General features: G+C 40.3%; 1 protein-coding gene, 1 long non-coding RNA gene and 1 pseudogene across 2 annotated transcripts; 2 read left to right on the top strand and 1 right to left on the bottom strand.

Moving 5' to 3' along the window:
• Nucleotides 1-1,672: 1,672 nt before the first annotated feature.
• LOC120598429 (uncharacterized) lies at nt 1,673-15,387 on the bottom strand. Its single transcript, XR_005651591.1, has 2 exons — nt 15,151-15,387; nt 1,673-3,777 (listed from the first exon to the last, which is right to left on the bottom strand). It is a non-coding gene; the product is annotated as an uncharacterized LOC120598429 (long non-coding RNA).
• LOC120598437 (uncharacterized) lies at nt 5,474-5,577 on the top strand (annotated as a pseudogene).
• On the top strand, nt 14,833-21,392 carry MAGED1 (MAGE family member D1). The gene is made up of 14 exons (XM_039857234.1): nt 14,833-14,866; nt 15,383-15,456; nt 16,138-16,851; nt 17,506-17,667; nt 17,772-18,170; nt 18,296-18,359; nt 18,550-18,629; nt 18,801-18,892; nt 19,115-19,194; nt 19,286-19,328; nt 19,577-19,639; nt 20,236-20,350; nt 20,592-20,977; nt 21,183-21,392. The coding sequence occupies exons 2-13, from the start codon at nt 15,412-15,414 to the stop codon at nt 20,967-20,969; spliced, it is 2,235 nt and encodes a 744-aa protein (XP_039713168.1). The 5' UTR covers nt 14,833-14,866; nt 15,383-15,411; the 3' UTR covers nt 20,970-20,977; nt 21,183-21,392.
• Nucleotides 21,393-26,937: the final 5,545 nt, after the last annotated feature.

Raw genomic sequence — 26,937 nt, 5'->3', positions numbered from 1 at the left:
TCATGTTAAATTTATATTGTGTTTTCTGACTTCATACTGCAAAGGAAGTATGCTTCTGTCATTAAAAATATAAAAATCATTCAGATTTTATAATTCTCTACTTAGAACATAATCTTCAAAGGTAAATTACTGAGAAAGTATAGATATATTTTAGATCCTAAAACCACATTTCCAAATTAACTTCCAGGAAGGTGAATATTTATTTGGCTTTTGGATAGAGAAGGACATCCCTAGCATTAAAAAGATGGAAGAAATGACAATGGAAAGAAAGTAATGGTTTATATTTTTTGCCTATATCAAGAATTCATAAACAAAATTAAGAAACAAGCCACAAACTAACAGAATATATTTGCAGCAAATGTGATAGACATAGGTTAATATCCTTAGTATTTAAAGAACTGTCACAGCAGAAGTACAGAAGACTAATAAACATAGGACGTCTGCTCCCCTTCCTTAATCATAAAAGAAATATAATTTAAGTCAATTAAATATCATTTTGTCTAGCAAACTAGAAAATATATTTTTAAATCAGATGCTCAGTACTATCAAGGGTACATAAGAACTCTTCTACATTACTAGTGTTGATAAAAATCTTTCTGGAAAGCATCTTGGTCTTATTGAATAATAGCTTTAAAATAGTTCATACCACTTTGACCTAGTAATTCTATTTCTAATAATGTACTATAAGGAAATAATTGGAGATAGGCATAGCAGTTTGTGGTGGGAAGGGGGGATCACAATGACAATCTAATGAACAATGGAAAATAAATGGAAACAATATTTTTGTTAATTAGTTAAATAGGTAAAAAATGTATCATGGGATATTACACAGTTATAAAGAAATTTACAAAGCCTTTTTAATGTCATAGAATTTGTTATGTCAAAATAATTGTGATGTAACATTATGTGCTAAAAACAGATTCAGATGGAGTATATTAATTGCCATGGCACCCATGGGTAGGTGTATGCAATGTCGGAGTTGGTATGGACCGTTTCCCCAATGTTTTTCAGATGATCCTTGTTTCATAAATGAAACAGAAAATGCCATAAGCTGAAGTATATAGCCACTTATCTAAGTCCAGCTTCCTATCAGTTATAGTTATCGTTAATTCTTCATAATTCTCAAATTAAGCAATTCACAAGTTTTATATTGATGCTGAACCTTGAGGACACATATAGAACTAAATTATATCCCAGATATATGAGAACATTCAGATATACCTCTGAATTTTCCAGTGCAAATGGCAGAGGTATATGATTCCAGAGGCAAATGAGATATCAAACAAATATTCTTAAACCATGATTTGGAGGTGCTACTTACAGATGTCTTTATATTGTCTCTTCTGATAACCTTCTTATTAATGAAATGTTCATTTCTGTGGTGATGGGAGTGAAGAAGTAACTGGAAGGGAATCATGCATATGAAGGAAGATGTAACCTAGTGAAGTTTATGCCAAATTCATTTGATGTAATCTGGAGATGTCACTTTGCCTGATCTCATGATGCAAATTGGCAACAAAAACTCACTAAAGTTTCTTAAAATTGTGCAAGTCTGACTGGACTCAAATTTATGTATATTAGACTGAGATCCATTAGTCCTCCAATGTAGGTAATACATGTGTTTTTGCTCATCATTATTACTCTAGCAGTTATCACAATATATAGCATCTAGTAGGCATACTTTAAAATTTATTTTTAAATTCACATATGTAAATTCATATATGTAAATAAAGGAGATAGATTCAAGATAGCTCCAGTCCAGAAAACATAGAAGAGGGATTTAAGAATTCTGTAGTGCTTGTTTTGAGGCACCATAATACTTTATGTTGGGACCTCAATGTATATGTAGAATGTATGTAGAAGTTTCAAGAAGGACCCATTATTTCATATAATTATTCTGTCATTCAGTTAGAAAAGGGTGTTATAATCATGCTATGATTTCTTCTTGCCCATCTGTTAAATTATGATTTGTATATTATTTATATCACATAGTGAACTTTTTATCTAAAATAATGTTTCAACTTAAAATACTGTCTGATATTAATACATCTTTTGTTTATTAATTATGTGCCATAATTTATTCCATCCTTTTATTTTTATCCTTGCTATATGTTTGTTTGAGAATTTCCTGTAGTTATTTAATAATAGAAAAATGTATTTTACAAATTTCCTTTGATCAAAGCATCCCAATTTTATCTAATAAATAGAGTTTGGATTTCCTCTTTGAAGGAAAGCTTCTTTTATCCTCCACCAATGTGCTTCCTATTTTTCTGTAGTTCCTAAGTTTCTTCCATGTATCATTTTCCTTCTACCTGAAGAAAATCTTTTAACACCTCTTACAGGGCAGATCTACTGGCGATGAATTTCTTCAGTTTTTATTTGAGAAGGTCTTTATTTGTCTTTCACTTTTAAAGGATATTTTTAGTAGACAGAAATCTAGGTCTGTAGCCTTTTTTCTTTTAACATTTTAAATATTTTACACCACCTTCTTTTTGCTTGCATGATTTCTAATGAGAAGTTTGTATAATTATCCTTGGTCCACTATAAGTAAGGTATTTTTTCCTCTGGCTTCTTTCAAGATTTTCTCTTTGTATTTGGTTTTCTGCAGTTTGAATATGATGTGCCTTAGTGTAAATTTTTTAATATTTACCTATTTGGTATTCTGTGAGCTTCTTGAGTCAATTATCTGTTATCTTCATTAATTTTGGAAAAATGTTAGCTATTATTATTAGTAATATTTCTTCTGTTCCATTTTCTCTTTCTTCTCCATCTGATGTTCCAGTTATACATATTTTGCATCTTTTGAAATTGTCCAACAATTCTTGAGTGTTCTGTTTTTTTTTTGTTTTTGTTTTGTTTTGTTTTGTTTTTTCGTTCTTTTTCTTAGGCCACTAGTATAGAGATATATGTTAATCTTACTAGGACTTGGCCTTGTTTAAAGTTTCCTTTAGCAGTACGTGTCAGAGGCTCCTTATTCATCTAGTGTCCTTAATTTTGTCTCCTCTCTTGGTTTGGGCTTCCTTAAATACTCTTCCTTAAAGAGTCTTTGCCTTGCAACTCATTCAACTATAACCCACTGTTATATTGAAGCTCTATTGTTGTGGTGGTATGGTATGCAGGAAAATGAGTGTTTTGTAATATTCCAATTAAATTTCACTGTTTTAGTGGGCCTGTGACCTTTATAAGTATTTCTTCATGTATGCCCATTCCCCCTCCTGCCCTGTTCCTGCCCCCACATCAGGCGAGACAAGAAAGCAGGTGAGACGAATATTCTTCCTGCTTGGCTCTGAGACAGGCTCTGGTAGTCATTCTTCCTGAAAAGTCAGTCTTTGTTATGGAGAAGTCCCTGGGCATATTTCACAAGGATGTTCACAGGGACTCTTCCCGTAGTCCTGCTAGTGCCACAGGGTGTCTTTCTTGAATCTTTGCAGTGAGAACCTGGTGAGATTCCTAGAAGTAAAGCCCATGAAAGTGTGCTTCCTTCCTCCCAACATCCACTCCCAGGAGTTTCTCATTCTCACTCTAGTCCACACTCAGCCTCCAGCACTTTGTCAAAATTATCATTTAAGTGTTTCTACATGTTTATGGCTCTGATGGCTTCTGCTTCAGGTAAGCGTATCTTGACTGTGACTCTGTCCTTTCAAATTTCAGGAAGGTGGTTTGCTCTGAAACCTCATTTCTCTGTCGGGTCCAAGAAAAGTCATTGATTTTTAGTTCATCCAGCTTTTTCATGTTAGTGCTTTTTTTCAGGGCTCTATCTCCAGCCTCACATTGACTCTGTTGGGAAGAAAAGCAGGGATAAGCAAGGAGTTGGTAGATATTGTAGGCCCTTTATTCCAGGGGTGGGAAGAAACCCCAGATATTTCTGTAAGATCCTCTGGCAATGTGGCCTTGTGCCTCACTTCCTGGGTAAGGCCAGGAGAGGACAAGACTACAAAAATAGAATTGGTTATGTGGTGTCTATAGGCATTCTTAACCTTAGGCCTCCTCCCATAGTTTCCCTCTGCTCAGGGGTATCATTGGAGTATAAGAAGAATATGTTAGGCAAAGACAACCTCACAGAGATGAACAGCATCCAGCATATGATAGGAGTCCCAAAATATTTCCCATGTGTATGAGTGGCATATGACACACTCAGAGAGCATCAGGCCCCAAGGGGACTTTGTAGTAAAGAATGAGGCTCAACTCAACAGCTACCTGCTTGGACAGACTTTGGTGAACCAGCATGGATACATGATGCTCAACAATATCACCCATTCTGATGTTTTGACACTAAGATCCCATAACTTAGTCACAACCCCAAAGAAAGAAGTGAGAGAAATTCCGTACTGCTAGAGATCAAGTTTCAACCACTCAATAGATTGGGAACTTGATATAGAATTTAAGTTGAGTTGCAGAGAAAAAGAAAAATTACATTTCCTGCATACTTGAATCTGCCAGGTAATATCCATACCTGATGAACAACCAGCAGCTAAAAGGATGTGATAAATGCTGAGTATAGCAAACAAATTTATATATTCAAAATGTGGGGCACATGGCTAGTTGAAAACCTGCAGTGGTTTTATCTCAGGGCAAGAGTGACATCATGTGAGAAGTGATCTCTGATACTTTTATGGGTACCAAATATAAAGGGAACTGGGTATTTGAGGGGAAAAAAAAGAGAACTGACATTCAACATTGTTTTTGCAGAATGAAATCTGCCATTAGTAAGGTGACTTTACATCATTTTTCCTCCTCCTCTTCCTCTTCCTCCTCCTTCTCCTCCTCATCCTGTCTTTATCCCTCTTACTTCAAACGCTTTTCTTTTCTCCCTAGTGACTTCCTCTACTCTCTTCTCTTTCTTCCTCCTCTTTATTTTCCTTTCTTCTTCATCTACTCCTTAACCTTTCTATCTCCTTTCATCTTCCTGTCACTCTCTTCCATCCTATCTCTTCTCCCTTCTGCATTCTACTTCTTTATTCTCTTTCCTCCCGCTTTTTTCTTTCCCACTTAGTATCCATTCTTTATCCACCCTCTTATTTCTATTTATCTTAATAATTCCATTTACTTCAACTTCTATTTTCATTGATCTTTTCTCTTATCCCTATTTTCTTCCCTTCCTCCCTCTTCTCTTTATCTCTCTCTTTTTGACTTTTCTTTCTTCATTTCTCCCTCTTCATGCTCCCTTTAACAACAAGATGGTGAAAAGTGAGAGAATAGAATAGAATCAAGGTGTACTTAAACTGGTAGAATCAGCATAAATGGCTGATGGATTAGATTTGGGAATAAGGCAGAGGGAGGCATTATAAATAATTGTAACTAAAATAGGAAGAGAAAGAAACTACAAAATATGATTTTTAAAAACTACTTATGAAAAAGCAACAAACATTCTAAATGATGAAATGCGATGGTAAAGTCATTTTAGGAAAAGGAGAGGGGTGTTACTTATGGATATTATTACCCAATATTGTAATTGATGTTTCAAGAAATCATGTACTCTGGTTTTTCTTCAGATCGTGTAAATATTTCACCTTTTACTAAAGATTTCCATGGAAAGAAATCATCTAAGACAACAAAATAAGTGCTATATATAGTAAAAGAAGTCATAAAATTATTTCTTTTTTCTTATAGTATGATTGTACATTAGAAATCCCAATAGTTATAATTTTTTTAAAAGCACTAAAATTGGGGAATTATGCTCCCAGCAGGAAGGGGTAAATGGTGTAAATGTACTTTTCCCTATTTTTCCCTGAGCATTATATATAAACCAAACTTGGGAAAACCCTTAAAGTTGGAGATAAGATGGCATACTCTCTAGGGGTCTTGGCTCCCAAGGCATGACTTGATGGTGAGTTCCCTGGGTTTTCTTTTATCACCACCTGGCACTAACAATGGTACCCGTTCACCATGTAATTAAGCACCTAGGTCTCTCCCAGTCAAGATGATATTAATAAAAGCTTAACATGGAGCTAGAACTCTCACTTAGCCCTCAGTAACAAGGACCTGTCCCTCCCAGGTGTCGACAGAGGCTGAATAGGTATGTGGAATTTCACCCACAAGTAATAAAACAGGAGATTTAATTAAGATCCAGATCCTCATAGTAAGCAAAATATCCAAGATTCAATCATATCACTTATCATATCAAGGACTATGATAATCACAACTTGAATGAGAAAAGACAGTCAACAACACCAACACTAAGATGATAGAGATATTAGAATCATCTAACAAGGATTTTTAAACAGCAATCATAAAAATGTTTTAATGAGCAATTGTGAGCATCCTTAAACCAAATAAAAAAATAGAAAATCTCAATAAAGAAGTAAAAAGTCTCCAAAAGAAATAGAAAACATAAAGAAGAATCAAAAAGAAATTTAATAACTGAAAAATCCAATTGATAAGAGAACTTAAAAAGAAAAAACCTCAGTAGATGAGCTCAACAGCTGACAAGATGACAGAAGAATGAATCAGTGAACTTTAAGAATAATAGAAATGATCCAATCTGACCAAAAGATAAAAATATAGACTGAAAATAAAAAATGAACAGAGCCTCAGGCACTCAGACTATTATGAAAAATTTAACATAAGAATCATCACAGTCACAGAAGAAGAAAGATGAAGGATGGAAAAGTGGCTGAAAATCTCCCAAATTTGTAAAAACACATGATCTCATAGATTCAAGAGGCTGAGCAAACTCCAAACAAGGTACAGTCAAGGAAATTCATATCAAGACAAATCATTGTCAAACTTCTGAAAGCTAAAGGCAGAAATAAAAATATCTTGAAAGCCACCAGAGAGAGAAATGACACTTTACCTATAGGAGAACACCAAACCAATGACAGCAGATTTCTCATAGAAACCATGGAGACCACAACATTTTTTAAGTGCTTCAAGAAAAGAACTGTCAATCTAGAATTATATACTTAATGAAAATATTCTTCGGTAATAAAGAAGAAATCAAGACATTTTCAGAAGGAAAACTAAAGAGAATTTGTCACTAGCCTACCTGTTCTGAAAGCATGGCTAAAGGAAGTTCTTAAAAAAAGACAGGAAATGATAAAAGAAAGAATCTTGGACCATCAGTAAGGAATAAAGAACAACAAAAAGTAAAATATGAGTAAACATAATAGACTTTAAAAGAAATTGTTTCATTAGTTTCAAGTATACAATACATTGATTACACATTTATATAGTCCTTGAAACAATCCCCCTGATTACTCTACCCTCCCTCTGGCTCTACACATAGCCATTACCTCACTGCTATCTGCATTCCCTATGCCGTGCTCCCTAACTCTCTGACCCTCTATCAACTACCAGTTTGTATTTCTTCAACCTCTCACCACTTTCTCCCAGCCCACCACTCCCTCTGGCCATGACCTAATTGTCCTCTATATTTGTGGGTCATTTTCGATTCAGTTGTTCTTTCTGTTCCTTCGATTCTTCATATCAGTGAAATCATATAGTATTTATCTTTCTCTGGCTTATTTCGCACAGTATAATCACCTCTAGGTCCATTCATGTTGTGGCAAAGAATAGGATTTCATTTTTCTTTATAGCTGAGTAATGTTTCATCATATATAGACTTTCCTTTTCCTCTCAAGTTCTCTAGATTGATAATTGGAGCAAGAATTATAACACTGTAGTTCTCAATTTATGTAGAAGAAATATTTGAAACAATTATATTTAATATAAATTATAAATATAAATTCTATTATAAATGTTGGTAAAAATGTAAGCAGAGTTAAAGTTTCTGTACTTCTCTAAAATGGTAAAGTATTGACACAAGTAGACTGTTGTGCATTACATATTATATAGCGTGATACCAATAGCAACCATTACGAAAGTCTATGCAAATTTATATACTCAAAAGCATTATAGATAAATCAAAATAGAATTTGTCTTAATCCATTTGGGCTACTATATCAACTTACCACAGACTGCATAACTTATGAACAACAGAAGTTTATTTCTCATAGTTCTGGAGGCTGAGAAGTCCAAGATCAAGGCACCAGTGTGGTCACATTTGATAAGGGCCCTCTTGCTGGATTATAGCTGGCACCTTCTTGCTGTGTCCTCACATGGTGGAAGGGGCTAGAGATCTCTCTAAAGCCTGTTTTATAATGCACTAATTCCATTCATGAGGGCTCTACCCTTATGACCTAGACAGACTCAAAGGCTCACCACCTAATTAAATCATCTTTGGGGATTAAGATTTCAACATATGAATTATGGAGGGTCACAAACTTTCAGACCATAGCAGAATTCTACAAAAAAAGTTTAACTAACAGGAAGTTAAAATATGAGTAAAACAGAAGTGAAAAATAGAGGGAAAAAAACATAAAACAAAAAAAAAAGGCAGCAATTTACCAAGAATACATAGCAATCCTAATGGTGTAAACAGCAAACAACAGAGATGCAAATTATCCAAAAGAAAAACTGATAGAACTGACAGTAAAAATAGACAATCTACACATATAGTTGGAAACTTCGACATCTATCTCTCAACAATGAATAGAACAACTAGAGAGAAAATCAGCAAAGATACAGAAGAATTCAACATCTGATCAATATTTATAGAACATGCCACCCAACAACAGCAGAAAGCACAAAACTCTAATGAAAAAATTAATAGAGATTAAAATAAAAGGAGAGACATACTTTATTCATGGATTAGAAGAATCAACACAGAAAAGATGGTAGTTCTCCCTAAATTGATATACAGATTGAATGTATTTGTTATCAATGTCACAGCAAGATGTTTTATAGATATAGATTATTCCAAAATATATGAAAAAACAAAAGAACTAGAATAATAGGTAAAATAATTCTGAAAAAGAAGAATAAAATTGTACCAAATTTCAAGACTCTTATATAGCTGCAGTAATCAAGATTGTATGATATTGGTGGATGAATAGACACATAGATCAATTGAATAGAAGGCTCAGAAATAGGCCACACACAAGTACAGTCAACTGATTTGTAACAAAGGTACAAAAATAATTCAATGGAAGGATTATCTTTTAAATAAATTGTGCTAAAATGGCTAGATATCCATAGTCCTGCCACCTAAATCTCGCCAAATGTACCTTGGCCTAAACCTTACTTCTCATTCAAAATTAAATCTAAATGTGTGATAGACTTCTATATAAAAGTTAAAATCATAAAACTTTTAGAATATACCATAGGATAAAATTTTCAGGTCCTAGGTCTTGCTGAAGAGTTCTTAGAAATGACATAAAAATCAGTCTTTAAAAGGAAAACAAAATCAATAAACTGGACTCCTCAAAATGTTACTTTATGACTCTGTTAAGGGGATGAAAAGACAAGCTACAAACTGAGAGAAAATATTTACAAGCCACATATCTGGCAAAAGACTCATGCATAAAATATATAAACTCAAGATTCAACACTAAAAAGAATAATAAAAAAAAAACAATCCAATTAGATACTGAGCAAAAGGCATGAAGAGACATTTCGCTAAAGAGCATACATGGATGGCAAATAAGCATGTGTAAAAATGTTTCACATCATTAGCCATTAGGGAAATGCAAATTAGAACCCCAACGAGTTATCCCTGCCCATTTATCAGAATGGCTAAAAGGTACTGACAGCAGATGCTGACAAGGATTTGGAGACAGTGCATCACTCACACATTGCTAGTGGGAATGTAAAATGATATAACCACTCTGGGAAAGTTGGGCAGTTTCTTATAAAACTAACATCCTCTTATTCTACAACCCAGCATATTGCACTCTTGGGCATTTATCCCAGAGAAATGAGGACTTAAGTTCACAGAAAAATTGTAAACAAATATTTATGGAAGCTTTATTCATAATAGCCCCAAATTGGAAACCAACCAGATGTCCTTCAGTGGGTGAATGGTTAAGCCAGCTGTGATACAGCTGTCATGGAATAGTGTACAGCAATAAAAAGGAACAAATGATTGATACACAAAACAACTTGAATGTATCTCACAGGCATTATGCTGAGTGAAAAAAAAATCTGACTCTAAATGTAACGTATGATTCCAATTTTATAACCTTAAAATATTAAAATTACATAGATGGAGAACACATTAATAGCTGCGATGGGTTAAGGATAGTGGAGAGAAGAGAAGTGAGTGTGACTATAAAGGGGTAGTACAGGGAAATCTTTGTGGTGATAGGATACTTTTGTATCTTGATTGCTGTGGTGATTACCATAGAAACCTTTATATGGGATAAAGGGACATGGAACTATACACGCATGTCATATCAATGTCAATTTCCTGGTTTTGATATTGTATTATAGTTATATAGATGTACCCATTGGTGGAAGCAGCTGAAGAGTACATAGGATTTCTCTGTATATGTTTGCAATTTCCTGTGTATCTATAATTTAAAAATAAAAAGCTTCTAAAAATTGTTTAAAGTAGTAGAATTAATAAACTAATTTACTAAGAGCCTCTGGCACAGCTGTATTTCAAAGATTATGCCAAACGTATTAGCCAGTCACTGCCACCACTGAACACTGAATAGATGCTGCCCTTGGCCCTGCTACCAATGCTGCTCCTAGAAAATGGATTTTTCTAGTGACTGCTGCTTCTACCACCATAGATATGGCATTGGATTCCATCTTTCCATCTTTGAATCAATACTTTCTGACCAAGTGTTAGGTTGGAGTTGTGACTGTTTGTGCAGTTAAAGAGTTGACTCAGCAGGTCTGGGATGTTAAAAGCCTGTGTATTCCACAAAAAATTTTGCACATTCCAAAGAAAGGTCTGGCTCTTGACAAAGTCTTGGGAGATAACCTCTAAGCCCTTAAACTATCCTACCAGATTAGAGTGTCTTTGTTCACCTGGGGCTTTGGGCCATAGCAGAGAATTTACGTTAACAGTGCAATTTATAGTGGGGCCTTGGACTTTGTGGTATTAGTTTGACTTCTGCATAGGCTGGAGATTAAGTAACTAAGGTCAGCCACTCAGGTGTCTCATGCCTACAGACTGATTCCCAGTAAGATCCTGGGTACCAAGAGTCAGGCAAGCTTCCATGTTTGTCACACATCTTGCTGGGAGAATTAAACACTGGCCATACAACTCCAGTGAGAGAGTACAACTGGAAGCTCATGCTTGGTCTTGTCCTGGACTCTGCCCTATGTGCTTTTTAGTTTTGATGATTTAAATCAGTATCCTTTCACTGTAATAAACCATAGCCATGAATATAACACCTTTTCTGAATTCTATGAGTCCTACAAATCATTGAATCCAAGGGTGGTCTTTAGGGCCTTGCCATAGTGGTAGATCCTATAGATCATATTCTCTTACCTGCTAAGGGAATGTGAAAAAGTGAATATCTGGCCTTTGTGGCTTTTGCAGTTGTAACTATTATGTAATAGAGTATACACACTGTATTATCTTACTAATATGTGAAAAATTGAAATATATCTAGCCCTAAGGGTTTTCAATAAGCATTTGTAGGACTGTATAAAGAAGTCCTAAAACTTAGTAAGACAAAGACAGACAACACAAGAAAAATAGGTAAAAGATTTACACAAGTACTTCACAACAGAAATTTAATAGGTCTATTAATATATGAATATGTGTTCCACTACTTATCAGAAATGTAAATTAAAACCACAGAGAGAACCAGTAAAACACACATCAGATCGGCAAAGAGATTGGAAAGATTTTAATACTAAGTGCTATAGAGTATGTCAATCTTACTCCCAGGCATCTGATGTCATAGGAATAAAAAACATTAAGCATTAAAATATAAGGATATATGTACAAGTATTTTATCACATTGTTGTTTGTATGTGCCAAAAACAAAAACAAACAAACAAAAAACCCTGAAACCAAAATAAATGACCACCAGTGGGGAAATGATTGAATACATTGTGGTACATCCCTATCTATGAAATATTATGCAGCAATGTTAAAGAATGAATCGTTGTTAGGCTAGCGTTAACTAAAATAAGCCGGATGCATTAAAGTGCTTATAATCTTATTTTTTATAAAACAAAAGATGACTTTTTGAACATGGAAGGATATAAAAATGGTTGTTAAAATGCATGTCTGGCAGATGAGGGTAGAAGTGAAAGAAAGGAGTGGGAGGCAGTAAGCAAAAGCGTGATTTAAAATATGGCATATATAATTCCATTTATATAAGAATTAATATGCATAAAGTGTTATGTCTAAATCTTAATAGCAGTTATCTCAAGGTGGTGAGATTTGGAGTAATGTTCACTTAATTTCTAAAATATTTAGGTAACATTTGAATTTTTAACAATTAATATGCAATATTTGTATAATGAGAAAAAGTAAGTGAATTCATCACAGGAAAGAAAAACAGTATGCTTCTCAGGTTTCTTGTTTGAGCAAAAGGGTGGATGGTGGGATTCATTCATTCATTAAATATTTTTTGAGAATATCAAATATGCTAGGCATCGTTCAAGGCCCTGGAGATACAGCAATGAATAAAACAAAGAAAAATCCATCTCCTCAAAAGACTTTTAATCTAATGTGGAGAGAAGGACATGACTAAAGGAGAAACACACAATGTTGATGAAGAGAATATATAGAAGAATCAGTTTGTGACCTGTTAATTTTGAAAACACTACCTGAAATTTATGTAATGTTACTAACCAATGTTACCTCAATAATTTTTTTTTTAAGAAAAGATAATAGAGACATATCCACTTGAAGAAGTGATGTAGGCAGTTGGATTATGGATCTAGGATTCAGAGGCCAAGTCAAGACTGGAGATATAGATATGGAAGCAGCATATAAAATGGTATTTCAGACCTTTCTGAGTCTGATCACGTCCCACTGCAGACACTTTACAGAGGAAGTGCTGAGGAAAAACAGGCAGCTGACAGGGAAGGTTGCTATGCAACAGATGAGGGAAGTCATCCAGCCAGGCAGAATTGATGTTGGCCCTTGGGGACCAAATACTGTGGGCTTTCCCTAGCATTAGCTTCCTTTCACACTTAAACTCCTGGCAGGAGCTGATGCCAGAACAAATGTGAAATGTACAAAGATCTGCCTTTGATTTTTGGAAAGTATCTGTTCAGTTTAGGTCACCTCACATCTGTATGTCATTTTCTGCCTTTTCGAGTCTCTCCAGTCATTCTGGAAGGACCGGGGCATGTGTGTCCTTGGGCAGGACCCCAGTAAGTGCTCCTTGCACTTCCGTTTTGCATATTGAGAAGCCAGGCTCAGAAAAGTGGAGTGACCTGAGTGGGCTCACATGGCTAGTGACAGACTGGCCCAGCACTTTATCCCAGGAATTGCCCTGGAAGGAACCAGGACAAACATTTACTCTGAATCAGGGCTCACCATGGCTCAGACACACAAGCGATTGTCCCGGCTGCTCCAACAGGTGCCACGAAGGCCTCAGGGACAGCGTGTTTATGCCACTCACGAGAAAAGGCCTGACAGTCAGAGTGGGGAGTGGGCCCCTTGCCTCATACACCAGCTCCATACTGTTTCTGAAGTGGGCCTCTATTCTATCCCTCCCCTCTCATGGCCCCTCCAGTCAGGTCAGCATGCATCTCCACTCCCTTGTCCAGCACCAGTTAGGTCACTATTAAGGAGGTCTCTGTGGAATCTCTAATTTCAACAAGTGCTAGGCTCCTGCTAAGCTCATGCACTTTGGGGCCCAGGAAAAAAAATGGCCAGAGAAGATACACTATTGGAGGTAGGAAAAAGTTTGCTGGAGTGAACCCTACTCCGTGTAGGATGGACTCAGGTAGAGTAGGCAAGGGTGGGGCTGGAGACCTCTACCTGTGTCCTCCTAGGTGCAGAGCAGGAGCTTAGGTCTCAGAGAACACAAACTTATCTTGTTTGGGACAGATGTTGAAAGGGAAGGGGGGTGGGGAGTGGGGCTATCACTCAAACGAAGAGGGGAGGGTGTCTCAGTCCCGCGCTATTGGAACATGGGTTTTGGAATTAGGAAGAGACTCAGGCCCACATTTTGCATTTTTTGTTTACTGGTTCTGTGGCCTTTGTCTGGTTCATGAAGTGTATCTATGCCTCAGCGTCTTGATCTGTAAAATGGAGACCTTTGCCTCCCAGAGCATCTAAGGAGAAAAAGCCCTAGCAAAGATCATTCTGTGATGTACAAGTTGTGCCCTTCCCTCCCCTCCTCCCTGCCTCCACACACAAAATAACCCCAAGGCTGGAACTGCACAAAAGGGCAAGAAAGAAGCTAATGTTTTTGAGTCTGGGAGCTTTTGAGGGGGATCATGTAGAGTCACGTGGCGAGCAGACTTTTCCTACCTCCAATAGTGTATCCTCTCTGGCATTCCTTTTCCTGAGCCCCTAAGTAAAGCCTAGCACTTGTTGCAGTTAGAGACCCTACATCGAGACCTGCTTAATAGTGACCTAAGCGGTGCTGGGCTAGGGGGTGGAGATGCTTGCCGACCTGACAGGAGGGGCCCTAAGAGGGGAGGGATAGAACCGAGACGCATTGCGGAAAAGGTAAGGAGCTGTTGTGTAGGGCAAGAGGTGGGATCTAGAGGCACAGTGCATCTGTTTTGGGGAGGGGATGTTGAGGAAGGGGAGGGAGTGTTGTATACTGTAGACCTGGTTGGTGGTGGGGTGGTGTGTTGGCAAAGGGGCGGCACTGCCTCCCGCTGCACATGCGCACCATGGTATTCAGAAGGAGGCTTTTGTTGGGAAAGCGGCTAGGACTCTTATTTGGTCGGTCTGCTCTTGCGCATGCGCACAGTCATGCGAGGCGGTGGGTGGTATATTAGGCGAAGAGGCGGGGTCGTTCTAGCTGCCGCGCTGGCATTTTCTCCTGGACAAGGAGAGGGTGCGGCTGCTGAGAGCCGAGCACTGCAACCCCGATCCTCTGAGTCGTGAAGAAAGAGTAACGAGGGGTTGGAGTTTGGGGCCTGAGGCAAGGTGAAATTAGCCCCAGACGGGCATCTGCCCCTAATTGCGGGCCCCCATTTCATCCTATTCTTTTACCCCAGATTCTGGTCCCCTTTTCACTCCCCAAACCCGATTCCACCCCTCTCTACTATTTCAGAACCTCGTTTCTCCAGATCCTTCCATCGTCAAATCTCCAGATTTCTCGACCTCGATCTGCACTGTTAATACGATTGATTGATTCTTCCTTATTCGAAACCCATTCAATTTCCCAAGTACGACTGCCAACCCAATCCCTCTAGATTCAGAACTCTTACATGCTTTTTGAACTCCGATTTGAAGCTTCTTCCCGTCAGTAGCTTCTTGAGATTCAGAACCTCCATTTGGACACCCATTCACATTTCCTACATCGGTCCAACGCGTTTTCCTCACATTCAGCACCTCACCTGTCCCCACAATCAAACCCCAACCATCCCACCCACAAATATGGTTCTTCGTATTCGCCCTCCGTAGTATAACACCCGGCTCCTCCTCCACACCTCCCCCCAGGCTCTGCTCTTGCCAGAGGGACAGGAGCCATGGCTCAGAAAATGGACTGTGGTGCGGGCCTCCTCGGCTTCCAGGTGAGATCTCCACTCCTTCTCCCCGTTTCCCCAGCCGACAGTTCCCCCTGGGCCCCTAGCTGCCCAAACGCCTAGATTCGATTTGCCCTCTTCGTGCTAGATACTGTCGTCTTTCAAATTCCCAGGGTTTATCGAGGGGGGAAGGGCGTCCCTTTTCAGCCATCAGTCCCTGCTCAGAGAAAGGGGAGACCCTGTTAGTAGTCAGGGCAATCTGCCCAGATAATGCGGGTTGGATAAGGAACCATTTTTCCCATAGTCCTGACGTTTGTAGAGCAGTCTGCCACCCCCTCCCCCAACCTCCTAACTCCACCCTCCGTCTCTCCCTCATTCCCTGCTCTCTGCGACCCCGCTGTGCCTCAGATCCACTCGCGGTGGCACCCTCTGTCCCCAGTCCAGGCTCTACTCTGCTCTAACCTCATTCCCTGATCCTTACAGTTCCACTTCACTTCCTCCTCTTTCACCCCACCTCTTTTAGCCCCTGCCCCAATCAGCCCCTGCCAGTTGATTTGTTACTACTGCTACTCCCTTGCCTTCCTTCGTCCCTCGCCAGCTGTCAACATCTCTGCCTCAGCCCTCTTTAAGCACCAACCACCCTACTGCACCTCCCTTGCACTGCTCTGCCTACCCTTTGGTTCCTGCTTTGGAGGCCCAGAGATTTAATTTTTCCCCCTGTATTTGCAGGCTGAGGCCTCCGTAGAAGACAGCACCTTGCTTATGCAGACCCTGATGGAGGCCATCCAGATCTCGGAGGCTCCACCTACCAGCCAGGCCCCAGCAGCTGCCTGCGGACTGAATTCTAGTCCCCAGAGTTCACAGCCCCCAGAAGCCAGTGAGATGGCTGATAATCAGGTTTCAGCAGCTGCAGCTAAGCCTAAAACAGCCTTTAAGGCTCAAAATGCCACCACAAAAGACCCAAATGCTGCCTATGATTTCTCTCAGGCTGTTAATGCCAAGGAGACACTGCCTAAGGCAGCCTTTATGACCCAGAAAGCCACCCCAAAGGGCCCAAATGCTGCCTATGATTTTTCCCAGGCAGCAACCACCAGTGAGTTAACTGCCAACAATTCTGAGATGGCTTTTAAGACCCAGAATGCCACTACTAAGGTGGGCCCAAATGCCACCTACAATTTCTCTCAGTCTCTCAATGCCAGTGAGATGGCCAACACTCAGCCTAAGACAGCCTTCAAGGCTTGGAATGATACCACTAAGGCCACAATGGCTGATACCCAGACCCAGAATGTTAACCAGGCCAAGATGGCCACTTCCCAGGCTGACATAGAGGCCGACCCAGGTACCTCTGAATCTGATGGTGCAGCTGCACAGACATCAGCAGATGGTTCCCAGGCTCAGAATCTGGAGTCCAGGACTATAATTCGGGGCAAGAGGACCCGCAAGGTGAGATCCCTGCTAGCTACACTTTGCTTTGGGCTCTCTCTTCTCTGAGGTTATTTGTTCTAAAAACAAATATATAGAGTTATCTATGTCTGTATTTATGTCAATATCTGCCTGTGTTCAGCTAGACTATAAGAGATGATAAGGTGAATGTGATAATTCCTGCCCTCTGAGTGTTCACAGACTGATGCGAGATGAGACATAATATATACATCCTGTATGTAATTCAGTTTTCATTTTGATAGCAGTCTCCATGTGTTAGATCTTGAGCCAGGCACATTCACACAGCTTATCTCACTTTTTAAATCTTCAAGGTACCTCATATGAGTTAGGGATCATAGCCTCAGTTTTACAGAGAAGGAAACTAAGTCCCAGAGAGGCGAAGTGACTTGAGTGACTTATCCAGGGTGGTATAAGCAGAGCCAGTGGAAGAGGAGCAGCTTCAAACCCCACCCTTGGGTTGCTCCTGGCCTGGTTCAGAGATGAAACTCCTGCTTGGAAGACAGTGAAAGACAAGCCCAGGACTCAGGGTGACAATTGGCTAGTGGGTCGGGCTGTCACTCACAGGTGAGGGTTTTAGGAGACCTTCCTGGAAAAGATGGGGTGAGGACACAAACACCTGGTGACTCTGGACCTTCCTTCTCTTTGATGATGCAGATTAATAACTTGAATGTGGAAGAGAACAGCAGCGGGGATCAGAGGCGGGCCCCACTGGCTTCAGGGACCTGGAGGTCTGCACCGATTCCAGTTACCACTCAGAACCCACCTGGCGCACCCCCTAATGTGCTCTGGCAGACCCCATTGGCCTGGCAGAACCCATCAGGCTGGCAAAACCAGCCAGCCAGGTGAGCCCCTGTACGTCAGAGCCCCCAGCTAGGCAGAACCCTGGCCTGGCAAAGCCGGATGCTTGAGAAGCAGGGCCGGTGATCTGGCCAAACCCAGTGATCTGGCAGAACCCAGTGATCTGGCCAAATCCCATTGTCTGGCCTGGCCCAGTTGTCTGGCCAAACCCATTGGCTTGGCAGAATCCACCTGGATGGCAGACCCCACCTGGATGGCAGACCCCACCAGGTTGGCAGGGTCCTACAGATTGGCAAGGCCCTCCTGACTGGCCGCTACCACCCGACTGGCCACTCCCACCCGACTGGCCACTTCCCACGGATTGGCCACTTCCACCTGACTGGATCCCCACCGATTGGCCAGTTCCACCTGACTGGCAGAACCTGCGACCTTCACCAAACCTGCGCCCCTCTCCCAACTCACGTGCCTCACAGAACCTGGGTGCCTCACAGCCCCGAGATGTTGCCCTTCTTCAGGAAAGAGTAAGCCCTTTAACTCCCCAGTCACTTCTCCTCTCTCTTGTTCTTTTCTTTGTCATCTTTCCTTCTATAACTCAACCTAAGTTTTCTGTAAATATAACTTTAAAGATTTCTTTTTCCCCTTCTAGGCAAATAAGTTGGTCAAGTACCTGATGCTTAAAGATTACACAAAGGTGCCCATCAAGCGCTCAGGTAGGTATCCAGTGCCCTCTTCCAGGTCTTTGCCCTTACCTACCCCTCTCCTTCAGTCCCCTCCTTCCATGGCTGATTCTTCCTTTTTTCACCCTTGAGGACACTGACTGCTCTTCCCAGCAGGGCTGGCAAAGGAGCTGCAGCTCTGTGGCCCCTGCTCAGCCCAGGTGTTCCCTCCTCTCTCCTACAGAAATGCTGAGGGATATCATCCGTGAATACACTGATGTTTATCCAGAAATCATCGAACGTGCGTGCTTTGTCCTGGAGAAGGTAAGAAGGCAGCCCTAAGAGAAAGGAATGATGGGGAAAGTCTTGATTTCAAAGATTCATGGAATTCTTACTGGGAGTTTAGAGCAAGTCTCACAGGAAGGTGAACAACTTGAGTGTGGGTAGCTTATGCTAGATTTTGTAATTTCATAGTCTGTTTTCTTTTCCCTGTAGAAATTTGGGATTCAACTCAAGGAAATTGACAAGGAAGAACACCTGTATATTCTCATCAGTACTCCTGAGTCCCTGGCTGGCATACTGGGAACGTAAGATGGGAAAGGAGGTGGAACACTGCCTTTCTCAGTGGTGCTTTTTTTTTTCTGGGAGCATGTCAGGGTCCAAGGTTGATGGTCACATAGCAGGTCATTGGCAGAGCTGGGTAGAATTATCCCCTAGCCGAGGAATACTGGGGAAGCTAGATGGGTAAGCTGCCTGGGATGTCTTGTACAAATGGCTGCTGAAAGCATATTCTTTTTGTACTCCTTTAGGACCAAAGACACACCCAAGCTGGGTCTCCTCTTAGTGATTTTGGGCGTCATCTTCATGAATGGCAACCGTGCCAGTGAAGGTGAGTGGCTGGATCTGCAGCTAGGCGTTGGCTACAGCCTGATTTCCATGCTCATTTTTTGTCTCTTGTCTCCTCTTGCCTCTCATTGCAGCTGTCCTCTGGGAGGCACTACGCAAGATGGGGCTGCGTCCTGGGTATGATTGGGCTCTCTTGTCTTTTGCCTGTTCATACCATCCATTGACAATAGAGAATGGTCCCAGGATTTTATCAGCCTGGTGGTCTAGGGGTTTGTGGGGAGGTACTGAGCCCAAGAATGTGACCTAGGTAGATAGAGAAATAGTCCTGAACTCTGCCTCTTCTCTCATCTCTGACTTCTGTGTTGGAAAGCTCTTTGGGCAATGTCATAGTCTCTGTTTATGGCTTCCTTTTTTTTTACTATTAGGGTGAGACATCCCCTCCTTGGAGATCTAAGGAAACTTCTCACTTATGAGTTTGTAAAACAAAGGTAAGTGATGCCTAAGGAGATTTGTCTGGTCCTCATGAGTTCAGTGTGCTAGTCAGCCTCAGAAAGTCCTTCCCGTGCTCATTTCTTACACTAACTATACCTATACATATGCATACAGAAACACATGTCACTCAGAAATATTTATTGAGTATACTCCTTGTGGTTGAATTTTTCTGCAGTTTAGTTATCTTGCAAGCAAAGCTTGTCCACCATTCCCATAGTAGACATCTCCAAGGCAGGGCCTGGTTGAGGCTTTTGCACTGCAGTGTAATCATTGCATTGGGCCTATCTGTGGCTCACTGAGAAGATTATAAGAACCTGGAGCTAGAACTGTGACAAGGTGGGATTAAGTGTCGTCCTTTCTATGGCCCTACATAAGCCTTTCTTGGAGCTCTAGGAGACTGCTAAGTGTAGAAACACCAACATAGGAATTCAAATGCCTGATTATTAAGAGGGTCAGTACGCTCATCATATTTAGGAATGAGTCTTGGGGGAGCGGGCATTGCTACCTGGAGTTTCAAAGTCTAGGATTATTAGGCATTAATGGACTACCATTCTACCTTGATAGAAACAAATATCTTCTTGCTCTTTCCAAGGTACCTGGACTATAGACGAGTGCCCAACAGCAACCCTCCTGAGTATGAGTTCCTCTGGGGCCTCCGTTCCTATCATGAGACTAGCAAGATGAAGGTGCTGAGATTCATTGCAGAGGTAAAAGAGGACCTGCTTCAGACTTGATGGGTCAAAGGGTGAGATGTGACTGGCTAGGTATGGTCCAGAGCAGGAATGAAATTTTAGGTATTGTACATGGTAGATGCTGCATTACTAATGGTATTTGATGTTATTAAGCAAACAGTAGCACAAAATAGGGTGTTAAATACATTGTAGGTGCTTCGTAAATATTAACTAATACTATTATGGGTTTTGTTTTATTTTCTATTCCTTATCTCAGGTTCAGAAGAGAGACCCTCGCGACTGGACTGCACAGTTCATGGAGGCCGCAGATGAGGCCTTGGATGCTCTGGATGCTGCTGCGGCTGAGGCTGAGGCCCGGGCTGAGGCGAGAACCCGCATGGGGATTGGAGATGAAGCCGTATCTGGGCCCTGGAGCTGGGATGACATTGAGTTTGAGCTTCTGACCTGGGATGAAGAAGGAGATTTTGGAGATCCTTGGTCCCGAATCCCATTTACCTTCTGGGCCAGATACCACCAGAATGCCCGCTCCAGATTTCCTCAGACCTTTACTGGCCCCATTATTGGCCCTGGTGGTACAGCCACTGCCAACTTTGCTGCCAACTTTGGTGCCATTGGTTTCTTCTGGGTTGAGTGAGATGTTGGGTAGGTATATCACTTTGGTTTGGGCACCTTGGGTCATTGGGAGATGTAGGGTATGTGTGAATGTATTTATGTGCACAAGCTGGGAGTCATAGGAAACCTATGGCGGGGAGATGAGAATAGTATAGGGAAGCACTGTTTAGTATTTATATTTATTACTATTTCATATATATAGATCTTTAATTTTTTTTATTTCTTATGTTCACAGATATTGCTATTCAGTTGCAATAGTCCTTCCCCTGAGTGAGGCTGAAGCCTCGGAGTCCTTCTAAACGCCGCTATCTAGAGAGCCACATCCTATTGACTGAAAGTGGCATGCAAGATAAATTTATTTGATGTTCCTTGTCTGTTGCTTTTTTCCCCTCGTGTGCTGTCAAGTTTTGGTATCAGAAATAAACATTGAAACTGCAAAGTGAAATAGATGTGCTCCCATTTTTCCCTATGTTCGGGGAGAGATCAACATGTCTGTATGGGAGAGACGACCTCAGTTCTAGCCTGAAGGATAAATCATCTTTTAACAGGCGGAAGAGGGGGTTGATTGGCTAAATGGATTGGGAAATAAAGGAGCAATTGGTAAACATGAGTGTTAATGAGGTCCAAGAACTAATATGGTTTCTAAATGTCATTTAAGTGATTCATGTGAAAGATATGCTGCTAGGTGTCCTGGAGTGATGCTGAAAGATGAAGTAATGAGAAAGAGTGTAGATGGTCAGACAGTTACATTTAAGGAGACAAGAGGTAAGATTCCAGGTAATGACAAGGTTCAGAGAATGGGTGGTTGAAGGGGAGATAACTATTCCCAGAGATGATGTTGCTGGGACTCCAGGGTGTTGGTTGTATTATCCATGTGGAAAATGAAATAACTCCAGGATGGGGCAGGAGTAGAAGCAGAGAACACTGAGCTAGGTATCAAAGTCTCCTGTATAAAAAAGAAGATCTCATACCCCTATCCACATTGCTCACAGGGCCCCCTTCTCACCTCTGGAAATGCTACCCATAGCCTGTCCCTCTAGAAAGGCCTCACAATCCCCACACCACAGGACCAGGGCCACATCTCAAAGACAAGGTCTTATGGACAGTGGAGGCTGCACAATGGCTTCTCTTCTGCAGAGAAAAAGAGAAAACGCTTAGAAAACAAGAACTGAGAAAGACAAAGCTCTATGCAGAGCTAGACAGCCTTTTGGCTGTGACTGTAAACAGGGACCTGGCTGGAGCTGCAGGTCTTTGCTGAAAGCAGAGATCTCACTGAGGATGAAATTAGGCTTAGGCCATAACTTCCTCAGTGGCTTGGTAGTACCTAAGCATGTGGGCAAAGGCAAAAGCAGGAGGTCCTGGGATAGAAGAAACCAAGAGCAAAGGCAATTTAGTCTCCTGGGAAGGACTCAGTAGGTGGGGACAGTGTCCAAGGCTTCTTCAGGTTCTCGGGTAATATCCACATTCTGAGAGGATTAATAGGAAGGAGACAACAGTGTGGAGTTCCAGCCCCTCCCTTGTCTGTTGTCCTCACTGTCAGGCTCCCCTCCCTCAGATAGGCCTGGATCTTGACCTTTTTCTCAGGCAGGCCTTGGGGGAATTTTAGCCTGAGGCCTTAATGGCCCGGCATCTGTATGGTACCTCCAAGTCTGGGCTGTGGTGCCAGCATTTCAGGGTGCTGGTTATTCTACTTAATGGTGTGAAACTCCCAAGCTCTGTGGGACTGGGGTGGCCTTTCTGTAGGGAAGGGTGCTTTCATCTTGTGCAACCTATTCTTACTCAATCACTTGCCTTTTTGTTGGCCTTTGAAACTTGAGTGATTGACAGGAAAGTGGAAAAAAATGGTTTATGTGATTTTATTCCCAGGGCAGCATCCTGATCAGACTGTTTCTGTCTTTGTGCTTTTTATCCAGTTTTCAAATTATCTTCTCCAGTCTCCCTCCAGTTCTGTGAGTCCTCTGATATCTTTCTAATAAAATCCATTTTATTCGCTGGCAAAAAAAAAAAAAAAAGCCCTTCCCTGCTATTTATAACCAGTGATATGTTGAGGCCAGCTTGCACCTGTGTGCACATCGTCCTGCTTTTATATGCAATAAAATTGATAACTTGAAACTGGTCATGCTGAGATTATTTATTCCATTAAAAGTAATAAAGACTACCAATAAGAGATTTGTTTTGTTTTGTTTTGTTTTGTTCTGAGAACCAATCGTTAACCATTTACCAACATCCCACTGCTTACAATCAAAATCTTAAGTGATGGAACATATGAGTGTATGGAAAAGGGCTGGGATACTGTGAGCTCTAGGAGGACAGAAGTAGCAGGATGTTGTAGAAAGAAGTTGGATTTTGCCATCAAAGAGCCCTATCTTCTAATTCTACCTTTCCTCAGTGGTGTGATTTGGGGCAAGTATTTTCTTCTCTCTGTGTCTTACTTATCTATGAAAGTATATGAGAAAAATACAGCATTTGGCAAAATATAAACACCACCACCAGCACCAGCACCACCACCACCAACAACAAAAATCTAATGCTTATTAAATTTCCATAAACTCCCCTACATTTTCCAGCCACCTTTGAAGTTTAATTTGGGTCCTGTGACTATTTCTAGCTAATGGGTAGTAGTGATCTGTGCACTTCCAGGACAACACCTAAGAGCCCATATATGTTCGAAATAATGTGTGCCAAGCAGAGTCCTGGGGGAGGGTCCCAGGGTAGGTAGTTGGATGTCCTGGTGAAGGCGGAGCTGCTAGTCATAGGATGTAAACAGCGAAGAACTGATGGCATCTAAATTGTGGGCCTGGCCCCAACTTTTTTTGTCTCTGCCAGAGCACTGAACTACAAAAGGGCTCACGTGTAGAATGAGTTGATCTTAAGAATTTGGTTTGATGTGGAGAGGGGCAAGTGAAAGACATAGGCAGATTGCATTGGGGGGGCCCAGGCCAATGGTGACAAGAGGAACAAATGTAGGTTGGGGCCAGATTGAAGAAAAGCCTCAAAGACAAGCCTAGGCAGCTTAGATTCTCTTCTGGAGCATCAGTCAGCCATGCACATGATGTCAATTTTTTCATCTACTAGTTTTAGTATCCATTGATGATTCCTGCCTCATTCAATTATTACCATGCTTATTGTCCAGAGATGACTTTCTATTTTTATCATACGTTCTACTTTTTAAGTTGGATTCTACTGTAGATTTTTTTTTTTGCTGTAAAGAGATTTCCCTTCTCATGTAAAAATGTATGTGTTGACTCATTGATTATTATTCTATTAAATGCATTATAATTTTTTACTAAGCTTATTTATTTAAATATGCAAATAGTTACAGATTTCATTAGTTAGTGGAGACCCCTTCAAGTTGACTCCTGAGTCCATTTGACACAACCCCATCATTTTTTGAGCATTTCTTATTTTGGGGCACAAGATGTTACGTACATATTTTGTATGTTGCCTGCCCCAGGCATCATACATTTCACCATGGAGTTCTGTTTATTTTTCCAGTGGGTAATGGTGTTTATAAACCAAGACCTGGGTGCTAAGTGTGCGCACTGCTATTGAGGTATCTATCATTGCTACTAGGTCCTCTCAGAGGACAGATCTAGGAGATGTGTGTGTCCTTATTTTAATCTCTTTTATGTTCATATTAAAAACCATGGGTTTGTACCGGTACCCTAATTCCAGTTCAACACAGGATTCATTTCAACCTTCTCCCTTTCAATGATTGTAATCCCCTTTGCTGACAGGGAGAAACTTATCCACTGTGTATATAATTTATTTATGTGCTCAATGTCATTCTGCACAGAAATCATTTCTGGAATTTTTAACCCATGTTTTTTGAAGAAAAATCAAATCAACAAAAACAACAATGAAACTATTACTTAGAGTTCAATATTTAAGCTGATTTTTGTTGTTAGTCCTAAGGCATGTAATACAAATACTTTTCAAGAGTCACTTAGGGCACTCTTGCTTCCAGAAATATGGAGTAAACATAATTTTTTAAATTCCTTCCAGGAATAAAACCTTTAGACAGTAACTGCCAAACACCATAGAAAAAAAACTGCAGTGCATCCCAACCCCTACCTCCTGTGAATGTCAAGTAGAGAGCCTAGATTTCTACCCTTGCATGGATGTAAAGAAGCACTCCAGATTCTGACCCTGCCAGGGTGATGTCAGAGAAAGGTGAGTGGGGAGCCAGAACTTTTATCCTCTCTGGGTAAAAACTAGTTCCACCCACCACCTCAAATGTCATAAAGACCATGAGGAGAGACTGGACTTCCATTCCCATCTAGCAGTAATGAAGAGCCCTTCCCCCTTCTAATTGTGGTGGTGTCAGAGAATACCTAGAGAGACAGAAATTTCACCACCTCTAGGGTAAGGAGTCCACCTCGCCCCCAATCCATGGCAGTATCAGTGGAGACAATGTGAGGAGCCTAGACATCTACAGCCACCCAGCAACAGTGAGGCACTCCTCCATCCCCACTGGGGTGATGTCAGGGAAGGCCTGTAGAGAACCAGGACCATCACTACCCCTTATCAGTAAAAAGGCCACCATCCCATTTTATCAGACCATATGGAGTGCAGTAATAAGGCTTCTGCCTCTCCCAGCCAGGTTGGTATCAGCAGAAGCCTAATGGGAGTCTCAACCTTGCACAGTAGTAATAAGGAGTCCCTCTTGCACTCTGAGTATCAACAGAGGCCAATTGGAGATCGCGCACTTCCATTCCTACCTAACAGGAATGAGGCAATGCCACCTTTCAAACACTGGAGCAGTATCAGAGGATGGCTGCTAAAACATAAGCTTTAAATAAGATAAGGAGTCTCATCACAAAATATCTTAAATTTCCAGAAATTCAATTCGTTTTTAAAAAATGTTCTTTTTAATTATTTATTTTCATTATTTTGTATTGTAGCAAAATACACATAAAACTTACTATCTTAATCATTTTAAATGTGCAATTCAGTGGTATAAAGTACATTCATATTGTGCGACCATCACCACTACCCATTTCCAGAACTCTTTTCACTGAAACTCTGCACTTATCTAACAATAATTCCCCATGACCCAGCCCAGGTAAACACTATTCTACTCTATTACTATGAATTCGGGGTTTTGGTTATTTTATTATATCCTACATTTAAATGAGATCATGCAATATTTGTTTTTCTGGATCTGGTTTATTTTACTTAGCCTAACGCCCCAGATTCATCCATGTTGTCATAAATATCAAGAGTTCCTTCTTTTTAAGGCCAAATAATATTTTTATATATATATATATATATATAATTATAATATAATACATATAATATATATAATATTTTCTTTATCCATTCAGCTGTCCATCTGTTGATAAACACTTATTTCCATGTCTTGGCAGTCATGAATGATGCTGTAATAAACATGGAGGTGCAGATCTCTTTGAGATAGTGATTGCATTTCCTTCAGATATGAACCTAAAAGTTGAATTGCTAAATTATATGTACTTCTATTTTTAATTTTTTGAGGAACATCCGAACTGTTTTCCACAGTGGCTGTACCAATTTACATTCCCACCAACAGTGCATAAGGGGTCCCTTTTCTTCACAGACTCTCCAACACTTCTTATCTCTTTTTTTTATAATATCCATTCTAGCAGTATGACATAATATCTCATTGAGTTTTGATTTCCATTTCCCTGATGATTAGTGAAGTTGAGCATCTTTTCATGTACCTGTGGGTCATTTGTATGTCTTCATTGAGGAAATGTCTATTCAAGTTTTTTGCTCATTTTTAAAACATAGGACTGTTTTTTTTTCTTTTTTGTTATTGAGTTGAATGAGTTCTTTATATATTTTACTTATTTTATATTTTTATATATTTTTTCAATTACAGTTGACGTTCAATATATTTTATATTATTTTCAGGCATATAGTACATAAATTACAAAGTGAACCCCTTGATTAATATATTACCCTACCTGGCACTATACATAGTTATTACAATATTATTGACTGTATTC

This window comes from Pteropus medius, unplaced genomic scaffold, assembly GCF_902729225.1.
Source record: "Pteropus medius unplaced genomic scaffold, Ma_sr-lr_union100, whole genome shotgun sequence".
Taxonomy (NCBI): domain Eukaryota; kingdom Metazoa; phylum Chordata; class Mammalia; order Chiroptera; family Pteropodidae; genus Pteropus; species Pteropus medius.
Note: the sequence above shows the minus strand (reverse complement) of the source record. Positions and strands in the feature narration are given on the sequence as shown.